Consider the following 11,378-nt stretch of genomic DNA (forward strand, 5'->3'; position numbering starts at 1 on the left):
TGGCCTAATGCCAGGTTGGGTATTTGGCACGTTTTGTAACCTGCAGGTTTTTAGCGTGACTGGTGCATATGAATGTGATGCAAAATGTTGCATGTATTGCAAATATTTGACACTCTTAACTTTGTAAAATGAAGTTGGAGAACAATCAAAACCACGCAAAAGCTGGCAGCAGCAAAAGTGTTAAAACTTTATTGTCTCTGTTCTATAGCTTAATAGTGTTGACATTAAAGAATGTAGTTCACTACTTGATGACAATGTTGAAAATGTTTTGTGTATAACGATAGAATTTAAAAGCCAGTGCATCTCTTAAGAGGTGCCAGAGATCTCTACAATATTACTGAAAAACATGTTCCACTATCCTTCAGAGTCTTCCTTGCTAATTTCTAAATATTATGGAGGAGGTCTTTCATGTTATTTTAACATTATGATGATGTAATGTTTTGAAACTTAATGTTACTAGGGTCAGGGTAACAAACACATTTTTGGAACATCTTTGCCCGATGCCAATTGGAAATGTCTGTGGTAGAGTAGATACTTTACTTGCTTACAGCTGCTGTTACAAGGGGTGGAAAAAGGTTTAGTTCATCAGAACTTCTGTGTCTGTTTGTGTTTTCATCTTACTGTCCATCTTGGGATCAAGCAAGAAATAAAGGAGCTGTTAAGACTTTTTTGTAAGAAAGCTCTGTAAAAAGGGCATGCCATGAAAAGCAGAAGGGCTTTTTTTGCCAGAAGAGCAAAATATTTGTTAATATACAGTAGTTGTACTTCTGTATAAAAAGGGAAATTCTTTATTGTGTCTGTGTTCTTTTTATTAGATGCTTCCTTTAAATACCAATATCCGACTTGCGTACTCAAATGGAAAAGATGATGAACAGAACTTCATTCAGAATCTCAGTTTGTTTCTCTGCACGTTCCTCAAGGAACATGGCCAACTTATAGAAAAAAGATTAAATCTGAGAGAAACATTAATGGAGGTAAGTTGCTCAGTTTATCCAGTTTAAAAATGTGGCAAGTGTATTCTCACACTCAAAGAGCGTGATATTTATACAATCCCTAGATCATTGTACTTAAAGTGGGTAAGAGAAAAAAAATAAATCCTATTTCCTTCACATAATTAATAATCACATGAATACAAAAAAATTTCAAAATTTTTGTTTCCTGGTATGCTTCAATGGCATTGTATTTTCAGTGATCCTATACTAATACAGTGTCTGAAGACATAAGTCTCTGTCTCCCTCTTCTTCCTCGTTCGTCCTTGAAAGTGTTAAATACTGCTTTAAAATCATATATTCTTTTTTCATGGGTCTTTACATACTGTATTTTCTGTTTAGCACTCATAGAGAAGGTGTTGCTATGACTTTGATCAGTCTGTGTGAAGCAGCTCAGTTATATTTTTATTCAGCATCCAAAGCTGGTTTCTAGGATACAGCGCGTGTTGTAGTTCAGCGCTTCCATCCTGGTGTAGCTTCTTGCCTAATTTGCCATTTCCCAAAGTTTAACTGAAAGGCTTTAAATAGAATCCTCAAGGATGATACTCTGTTTCTATGTAATAAAGCCCATGTATGCCGGTAATGCTTAATGGCAGAGCTCTACCAAATGACTGTGCATGCTTTATTGTAGTTTTACTGGTCTTGGAGGAGGACCTACAGGCCTCAATTATCAGCTACCTTACAGCCGTTGCTGAGAAAAAGATTTACAGTTGTCCTTCCCCTCTGCTTGTTCCCTTCGTTTCTTGGAGACTGCTGCATTCTTTTCGATTTTGACAGTGAGGTGCAACTTCACTGTCAAAACCACTGGGATCTGTGGAAATTATTTGAAATTCAGCTAAGAATGAAGGGTTGGAAAAGCTTAAATTCTAGATGACTACTGAACACGCAAGGTACTATCTCGTACTGTAGTGGGGCTAGATCACAAAATTGGGGGTTTTCAGTTGTGTGTTTTAATTTTGAATAAAAATTTTGCTGAGGGTGAGCTGTTCTGTGGTGACTTTTTTGCTAGCTCCCTCTCACTGCTGAGCTCCAAGGGGATGAAACTGGTTCCATAGCCCCTTGAAGCACCACTTCCTGTGCCCAGAATCAAGCCCTGTGCAGGTATGGAGGTGATAGGGTGAGGAACTGCCCTGAGACAGAGGTAGAAAATCAGTACCACAGTTTAAACCTGGAGACCAGGTTCCATTGGGAGGGTGAAGTACATCTTGCAGGTGGATTAGCTGTAATCTAATGTGTCCATCTGAATTCTAGACCTTTTTCCAGCTAGTATTCTCAACACATTTCTTCTGGAGATAGCCCTCTACAAAAAAAATTATATTAATAAGTTGGTTGCAAGTACCAAATTGTAGCTCATTTAGAAGATGGACTAAGAGGAGTATCACTTCTTTGTTTTAAAAAAACAACTGTCAACAGTGCACAAATAACTACTGAACTCGCAAGTTGTAAGCTTTCAAAATAACCATGAATCAGGGGAGCACAGCTCAAGTTTCTGCATATATTGAGGCTTTATTAGGGAGACCTGTGTAAAAGGCTGAAGCTGTTGCATGTTCTGTGCAATTGTGTGTTAGTTGGAGTGCAGTTTTTAGGTATTGGCCTCTCTTGTCCACTGTGAATAACTATGTTAAATTCTTTAAAACTGACATCTACAACTCAATTCTGAACGACTTTGAGTGTTGTATACTATGTTGAAATGTTTCACAAAGTTCTTAGGCTGGCCTCAAATGGTTGCAAATTTCACTTCTGTAAGTTGCAGTGTAATAGAATGTTGTTACATGGTTAATTTAAAAAGTTCTATGTCATTCTAACCTGTTTATTCCTGCATTTTGGATGTATCGGATCTTCTGAAATGGTTGCACAGATTCGTTGGAGCAGTGTAGACTAGTGAAAGAAGCTACAGAAATTATTCAAAGTGAAATTACCAAGAAAAAATGATGTGTGTAAGGCTAATGTATAGTTGTTTTGAATCCCTCTTTTGATGTAGATACAGATGCTGAATCAGGTCTTTACCATCTAAAATGCTGTGAGTACTACCTAAGCTATGAAAATGTCTTCAGATTTCATTGTTTCATTTTGTTCACTGGTGGGCTATTGCTTTGATATCTTTCACCAGAGGACTGAAAACATAAGCTAGGCAAAAAATGTTTGGGTATGTAGTTCTAATTTTTATGGTTGGTATCTCAGTCTGTCAGAATTGCATCAGTGGCTTTCCCTTCTCAGTCTGCTGTGGCTTTTCTGTCAGCAAAAAAATGGAAAATGTTCTTGGTAGATGGCTTCTGTGGAAAGCAAGCGAGCAGTATGGCTTTGATGGTTGCCGTCAGTTCTTCAGGGTATAAAGATCCAGGACAAAGTAGCAGTAATAGTCTTGAGAACAGCAGTCATTGAAACTAGCTGTTGAGGGTTTTCGAGGCTCTAAAACAAAATGCCTTGCAGATGCTCCAGAAGCTGTGAGTTTGATAATTTACAAATAGGCTGATTTGGCTATGGTATTTTTTAAGATGTCTTTAGGCTACTTCTAGATTTAAGAACTGATACACACTTTGAAAATAGTAATTGACAGGGTGCTTTGTTTTTGAGTTGCTCTGATGGTCGGAAGTCTGACTTGTAAGTGATGTCACTGCAATGTTATTGCCTCTTGTTCCAAACTTTTTATGTTAATTTGGCATTTTATCAGTATTTGGACAACTGGACTTAAAGCAGTGTCATTTTATCTGCAGAAATCATTAGTAACCAGATGGTTATACCACACTTTTCCAGGCTCTTCATTATATGTTATTGGTATCAGAAGTTGAAGAAACTGAAATTTTCAAGATTTGTCTTGAATATTGGAATCATTTAGCTGCTGAGCTCTACAGGGAAAGTCCGTTTTCAACATCTGCTTCTCCGTTGCTTTCGGGAAGTCAACATTTTGATGTTCCTCCAAGGAGACAGCTTTATTTGCCTGTATTGTCCAAGGTAATCCATGTTTAAGTAAGGTACTGTAAAGATTTAGATACCATTCCTGAATTTAGAGATACTGCTACATGTAGGGGGTGACATAAGAGAAGTTTTCTTGCTTTGAGTAGTTAGTAATTGATTCAACTCTACTTATTTAGTATGCTGCAATTGCAAAAATACTTTAAGATGACACCAGGAGATGACAGGAGTATTAATGCAGTGTTTGAGATTTTTTTAAGATACTTATTATGAATGTAAGACTAATTTAAAAAAAAAACAACCAACCAACCAACAAATCTGTATTAAACTGTTTCTTTAAAGAGATAAAGGCTGGAGTGTTAGAGTTGGAAGAAAACAAATTGTGTGTGTATGGAAAAAGTGGTCTTTAAAAGACCCCTGATGTTACATATGCGTTTGAAGCTCTAGAAAGTATACTTCACAGGTTGTGGGTTTTTTGTTTGGTTGGTTTTTTTAACTATTCAGTTTGTTCATGGAGAGGGAGAATCAGCAGGCTCTATTCTTAAAGGCTTTTTAGTTAACATGTCTCTGTAGAATCTTAATGTGAGCTAATCTCATGAAGTGCTGGATATATACCCTTTATATGTGTCAGACTGCCTGACCACAGTGCTCTGGAAACATCTGTGGAGCTATGTGTATATTTTCATGTTACAGTTTGATTCAATTTTAACTTTCCTTTGCAACATACAGGTTCGATTGCTAATGGTTAGCCGTATGGCTAAACCTGAAGAAGTCCTAGTTGTGGAAAATGATCAAGGGGAAGTAGTACGAGAATTCATGAAGGACACAGATTCCATAAACTTGTATAAAAATATGAGAGAAACATTGGGTAAGTATACTAGCTGGTATTTTTGTGCTGTAGGTCTGTGCAGCTGCATCAGTAGCATGTATGTTATAGAATGCTAACTTATGATCTCAATTATGTGTGGGTAAAATGAATATCAGTGAGGAGTAGGACACAGACTTGAAAGGGAGGAGGCAGTGCTGGTCTGAAGTTTTGTGTTTCAAACACATAATGTTGTATAACTTTGTTAAATAGTAATACCCTACTTAATTTTTGTCTCTTGCCTTTTCCCATTGAACAACCTCTTGATATTCCTTTACCAAAATGTTTCAGATCCAGTGAAACCTTAGTTTTGTCAGAAAGCTGTTAAATTGGAAAGATTTTTCTGAAGTGGACTTGCTGGTTATTACTTCAATTGTAGTTGTAGTTTGTGTAGACCAAGCACTCCACAGCAAAAAGGATTTCTTCCTTCAATAGGTCTTCTGAATACTTTTAAAATTTTTTATAGTATTCTTGAACAAAACACAAAATTCCAGCCTGAACTTAAGCTTCAAAAATCTTTTCCAAAGTTAGTGCTGATGTCTTGTAATGACCTTGCTTGAAAGTACAAAAGCTGCAATTAATTACATATTATGTAGAAAAAATTGAAAGCTGTGAGTGCACTGAAGAACACCAGAATCAGTATTTCTATAGCATTTAATGTAGCAAGTATGGTTTATTTTTAGTGTGTGTATACTAGTATGCTATTATCTTTAGAAGTCTCATGTTCAACTGTGGCCATTTTATCAGAGAATTGATAGTCCCTATGTATTGTAGTGATAACTTAGGGTCTTTTGAGGTAAGAAAAAAATTTTCAGAGTCCTAACTGCAACTTGAAGGAGCAGGGAGGATTAGAATTGTCACATACTTAGGACATAAACCCTTCAATACTAAATATTTTTCTATCAAATGTAAATGCTTTAAGGGAACACAGTATTTCATAACAGGTTTATGAACTAGGTGGTGAAGGGGAAAGCTGTGTGATGCAAAGTGTTTGTGGATATTTTATTCTCACATTTGTATTTCTGATGTAGGTGCATCCAGTGTTAGATTAATTGTTCTAGTATCTTTTCATATGGAACATGAAAAAATTTTTTGATTTATTGTATTAAATGTTTAATTTATTGTATTAAAATTACTACTATATGTCCTGAGCCTTAGTTGTATTTCTAGATACAGGATTATTTACATGAAAATGCAGATGTAGTTAGTGTTCAATTTCTGGTGTTAACTATTGCTTATAGTGTATTATCTTTAAGATCCACTTTAAAAAAAAAAGGGGGGTGGGAGAATGTGGTGGAAGCTCTATTCTGTGGCACAGTAAAAAAATCTATTTCTGAATCTAGCCTTAAATTGCTTTTGACTTGCTGGGATTTAGAATTTTATATTAGAGACACTAATCCTATTAGGGGCTGATGCAAGTGTCCAAGTTGTGATACTTGAATCTTGCCACCTACACTTGTTTAAGAGTACCATCTCCACTTTAATGGTAGGTTGTTGCAACCAGCAGACTTAATCACACTGAAATAAAGAGCAGAAGAAAATTGATTTGCTTCTTACACACTGTATAATGTCTCCCATAAGTAGCCAATCCCATATTCCCTATACCCCATCAATATGTATGCCTTTTGTTAATAGTTTAACTTACCAGTCAAATCAGTAAAGTTGCTATGTGAGACATTCATTGATTCAGACTTTTCACATCGCTTGCATGTGGTTTTGCTGACATCTCTTTGAGAACAAAGAGATTCTCAATAAAATTTTTTATTCCTCTTTAAAACACAATTTTAACAAACTTGTGTTTAAATTTTTAGTTCATTCTGTTATGAGTTCAGGAAAGAAGCATTGCACTAACCTAACAACTTGGTTATCTTAAAACAAATTTAACTTTGCTTATGAAGTTGTGATCCAGGCAATTGCTTTAAAATGTGCCTGTTCAATGTTGATGTCTTTCAGTTTATCTTACGCATCTGGATTATGCAGACACGGAACGAATTATGACTGAAAAACTTCACAATCAAGTGAATGGAACAGAATGGTCATGGAAAAATTTGAATACCCTGTGTTGGGCTATAGGCTCAATCAGTGGCGCAATGCATGAAGAAGATGAAAAAAGATTCCTTGTTACAGTAATTAAGGTATCATGGTGCAAAACTATTAGCTCTGTTGCACTTCATAGTTTATGCTCAAGAAACTAAGTTTACAAAATACTGCCGTATGTTCTTAGTAAGTGACCTCATATGGCAAGCAGGTTGATAAGAATAAATCAGTGGGAAATCTTATATCCTGAATTTAAGGCTGATAAGTTCTTTAGCCATGAACAATGCATTAATCCAAATAGCCTTTTTGTGGTGGAGATTTCAGGGATAAAATTTAGTTTATGATGAAGTGTTTGTCTTTTGGGATGCAGAAGAGATGGAAGGGGATTGCTAATGAAATAGAGTGGCAAAATAACCCACATTTTTAACTAGCTGGCACCCTGCTATTTTGCCGTTTTCCAAATACTCATTGATCAAAGTGATTTTTGGGTAAATATGCGCATAGAAAGAGTGCAGGAACAGAACATTTTTTTATAAGAGTAATGGCCCTTACTTTAACAAGTCATATAAAATCGTACAGAAGATTTAGTTTAATTTCTTTTGTTTGATGTGGAATCTATATTGATATCAACTGCTTGGTCAGTATTAAATGCTGCAAGGCTTGTTGAAGTCCCCACCTGCAGAAATCTGTAGATAAATTTAAAATGGAGATTCCATAGTTGAAAATACAGTGTTCCGGGTTGGGTTGAAACTTAAATAATTACATCACCCTGGTCTTGATCAGTTTAGGGGTTTTGTTTGCTTTTTTTTTTCCTTTGGACTTTGAACTTGATTACGGCAACCACTTTCCTTTATATTTGATACAGCTCCTTGTAGGATTTTATACTTTGTCTCGTAGTGTTTTTAATTGAACTGGACAAACTAGAGGAAACTAAAAATATGTTATGTTGTAGGATCTCCTGGGACTCTGTGAACAAAAACGAGGAAAAGACAATAAAGCCATTATTGCATCAAATATAATGTATATAGTAGGTCAATACCCACGGTTTTTGAGAGCTCACTGGAAATTTTTGAAGACAGTAGTCAACAAGCTGTTTGAATTTATGCATGGTAATTATCTGTTTTTTTAGTAGCTGTTTTAATTAAAAATAAAGAAATAAAATTGATACCCATACATGCACATGTATGGGGGGAAAATATAAAGCAGTAACTGACTTCATTTAATTTAGAAACCCATGATGGTGTCCAGGACATGGCTTGTGATACCTTTATAAAAATAGCACAAAAATGCCGCCGACATTTTGTGCAGGTTCAAGTGGGAGAAGTCATGCCATTTATTGACGAAATCTTGAACAACATTAATACAATCATCTGTGACCTTCAGCCACAACAGGTATGTTTAATTCAGCATTGTGGATGATTCTTAAAGACTAATCAAAAGTTACTTCATATTGAAATGTAGTAGTGGTTTTCAAGGCTTGAATTATATTCCTTAGTTTTTTATTAGTGACAGTGTTATAGTATCAATAGTGTGATCGGGTTGCGTTACTGAGATCTCAGAATGCTTGGAAGAATTAAAGTGCATTTAGTTGGAATTTTGATTTCTGGAATGCTTTAACAAAGAAATAAGACACTGAATCTCCATTTTGTGGTTCTGCTTCAGGAAAGAGTAATACCCTACTATAATAGTATACCTCTAGCTCTTGTATTTGTGGGGGGGGGGGCGGTAGGGAACAATCCAAAAGCGCCTTTGTCTGGGAAGGTCTCAGCTCATGAAGTGAGAGTAGTGCACACATGCGACACACTGAGATGTTGCAATAAGGTACTGAAACTCTGGGCAGAGTGGATCTGGCATCTGGAAAAAGGTACTTAAGGTAGTGATGTAATCCAGTCCACAGTTTAAACATGTCTGGTAAGATTTAGTTAAGAGTAAATGGCATATGTCTGAGCTTCCTCACTTCAGGATATGATGGCAAAATTAAGAAAGGCTCTGGGATGTATATAGTGGCATTTGAAGGGAAGGGGATGGAGGTTTGTTTTACATGTGATGAAAGGAAGGAAAGAATGGAGATGGGTCTTGTCAAGTCAAGAGGGAGGAAAAGGTACTTACACGGTGAAATCATCTTCAGCATTCACTGTATGGTAGTTCAGAACAGTGTAACATTTTCCTTAGTCCTTTTTAACCTTCCTGTTTGATTTGTTTCCATCAGGTGCATACATTTTATGAAGCAGTAGGATACATGATTGGGGCACAGACGGACCAGACTGTGCAGGAGCATCTGATAGAAAAATATATGCTGCTACCTAATCAAGTATGGGACAGCATAATTCAACAGGCAACAAAAGTAAGCTCATAAATTTTAAGTGTATTTTGTGTTCAGGTAAAGAAAACCTGCTAAATGTTTCTCTTGCCCTGGGTTTATTTTTCACATGCCATGACATTAAGTGTACATAGCTGTGGTGGACTTTATTAAATGATGGCTGAAGTAGTGATTGATATGACAGTACAAGTGTTGTTTTGAGAGAGGAAACTTAAATGACAAAATAAATACTGGTTTTAATCTGATCTTAAAAGACAATTTTCTGTTACTGTACAGAATATGTTGCAACGGTTTTTCCCAGGCTCCCTTTCACCTGGCTTAGTAGTGGATTTTCTTTCTGAACAACAAAGTTAAAATGCTGAAAATACTGTTTACTGTTCCTCCTTTCTTTTCCATCATTCTCTTAAAGTACATCTTTATTTCTTACTTTTATCTTCCATTTCTTTCAGTCTCTTCAAAATAATTTTATCTTCACTCATTAAAGAACAACTGTCTTGCACTGCACAAGACATCAATCCATTTGGAGTTAATCTAATAAAGATCCTGAAACTTAGGCTTCAGTTACGTTTCTTACTCTGGCTTCCCTCTTAAAACAAGAACATACTGCCTTTCCTTTGGACAACTTCTGTCTGTTTTCACTTTAATCTCTCCTCCTTAGTTTTTTCTTTCTTCAACTAGAGTAATGCTTGTACCACTGCAGCAGAAATACTTCTGCAGAAGAACAGAATTAAATCAATTGAAGTTTTATCCTGACTCTCTGAGGTAGTGGCAAGTGCCATGAAGTAAACAGCAGTATATATAAAGTCTGTAAATTTCAGTGATATGTTCTTTAATGCAGATAAATTATTTAAACTTACACTTTTACACTGAAAACTAAAGGGAAGTTTTATTCACTAAACAAAATGGACTCTTACTTTTTTAACAGAATGTTGATATTCTAAAGGATCCTGAAACAGTTAAGCAGCTTGGTAGCATTCTCAAAACCAATGTAAGAGCGTGTAAAGCAGTTGGCCACCCTTTTGTGATTCAGCTTGGAAGAATTTATTTAGATATGCTGAATGTGTACAAGTGCCTAAGTGAAAATATTTCTGCAGCTATTCAGGCTAATGGTAAGAAATTCCATGTTCTTCCTGAAAATGGGGGTTAGCAGTGTCTGTCATCAGGTTTCAGAGTATGTTCCAATTAAGTTAATTTTAGTCTGTTCATTTTCTTGTTTGGTAAAGTGGAGAATGACTGAAGTGCTTGCTTAGATTTTTTTTTTTGTTGTCGTTAACAAGATGTTTTGCTCAAAATTCAAACAAAGAACTCCTGATTTTAGAGGGAGGAAAAAACACCTATAAATGAGAAAGTTTAGAAAAGATGCAGAACACCGTAGATGCTTAGAATTAACAGGCATCTTGGTGAGACAAAGTTGTAGCATGTGTTCTTTTAGCTTACTCTAATTTTGAGTATTAAAAGACTATCTTTAAATAGAGTCTCATTCATTTTTTCAAAAGATGTTGGCAGGGTTTTGGTATGATACTGTGCTGCTAAGTATCTTTATTACGGTAATGTAACTGTAGTGAAGATGCCTGAAAGTCATGATGAACCAGGCTTGCAATCATTGAGAAGGAATTACCAGTTACCTAACCTATTTTTACTAGATAAATTAGGGCCTACAGTATCTCAGTAGAATGTGCTTCTTTAGTAGTTCACTGCAAGATTAAATGAGACTCTGTTATGACCAGTTTTCTTGCCGGTGCAGACAATGATACTTGGAAATGGGAGTGTTAAATAAAACTTGGTAACCGAGCAGCTGGTTTACCTTGAAGTAGCTTCTCAGAATTCAGAATAAAACTGCCTGAGGAAATCAATAGCTTTTGATTCTGCACCTCTAATGGCCAGAATTTGTCTTTGTCATAAACAGTGAAGTTTAAGAAGCAGTTGCTAGGACTATAGTCCTGGTGTGCTACTTGATCTGCAACTACTGTGGTTGCAGTCACCTCAGAGTTTGTTTTTACAACTGGCTCTATCTTGCCAGAGATGGTTCTGATGCCAGCACGAGTGATCTTACCTTTTTTTTCCTGGCTACACTCTTCAGGTTTTCCTGTGTATGTGCTGTAATGGTTGTATAACTATGTAGTTAATTAGATCAGGTTTTGCTGATGAGTCTACATTGATTTGGGGGTAAGAAACTGAACTAAGGATAAGGCTTCTTAAGGAGAAGGGTGGATTTTACACACAAAGACAAGTGAAGGATTATTTCTCTTGGATG

The 11,378-nt window shown here is 36.0% G+C and overlaps 1 protein-coding gene across 8 annotated transcripts in view; it reads left to right on the forward strand.

The window, feature by feature from the left end:
- XPO1 (exportin 1) overlaps positions 1–11,378 on the forward strand; it is a 40,617-nt gene that overhangs the window by 23,430 nt on the left and 5,809 nt on the right. For all 8 annotated transcript variants that reach the window (XM_069787615.1, XM_069787613.1, XM_069787611.1 and 5 more), the window contains 8 exons: positions 816–974; positions 3,744–3,941; positions 4,632–4,770; positions 6,721–6,902; positions 7,757–7,913; positions 8,033–8,196; positions 9,014–9,148; positions 10,050–10,233. In XM_069787615.1, the coding sequence (XP_069643716.1) occupies positions 816–974; positions 3,744–3,941; positions 4,632–4,770; positions 6,721–6,902; positions 7,757–7,913; positions 8,033–8,196; positions 9,014–9,148; positions 10,050–10,233 (1,318 nt within the window). The remainder of the gene's footprint in view (positions 1–815; positions 975–3,743; positions 3,942–4,631; positions 4,771–6,720; positions 6,903–7,756; positions 7,914–8,032; positions 8,197–9,013; positions 9,149–10,049; positions 10,234–11,378) is intronic.

Source organism: Haliaeetus albicilla, chromosome 7 (genome assembly GCF_947461875.1).
Source record: "Haliaeetus albicilla chromosome 7, bHalAlb1.1, whole genome shotgun sequence".
In the NCBI taxonomy this organism is placed as follows: domain Eukaryota; kingdom Metazoa; phylum Chordata; class Aves; order Accipitriformes; family Accipitridae; genus Haliaeetus; species Haliaeetus albicilla.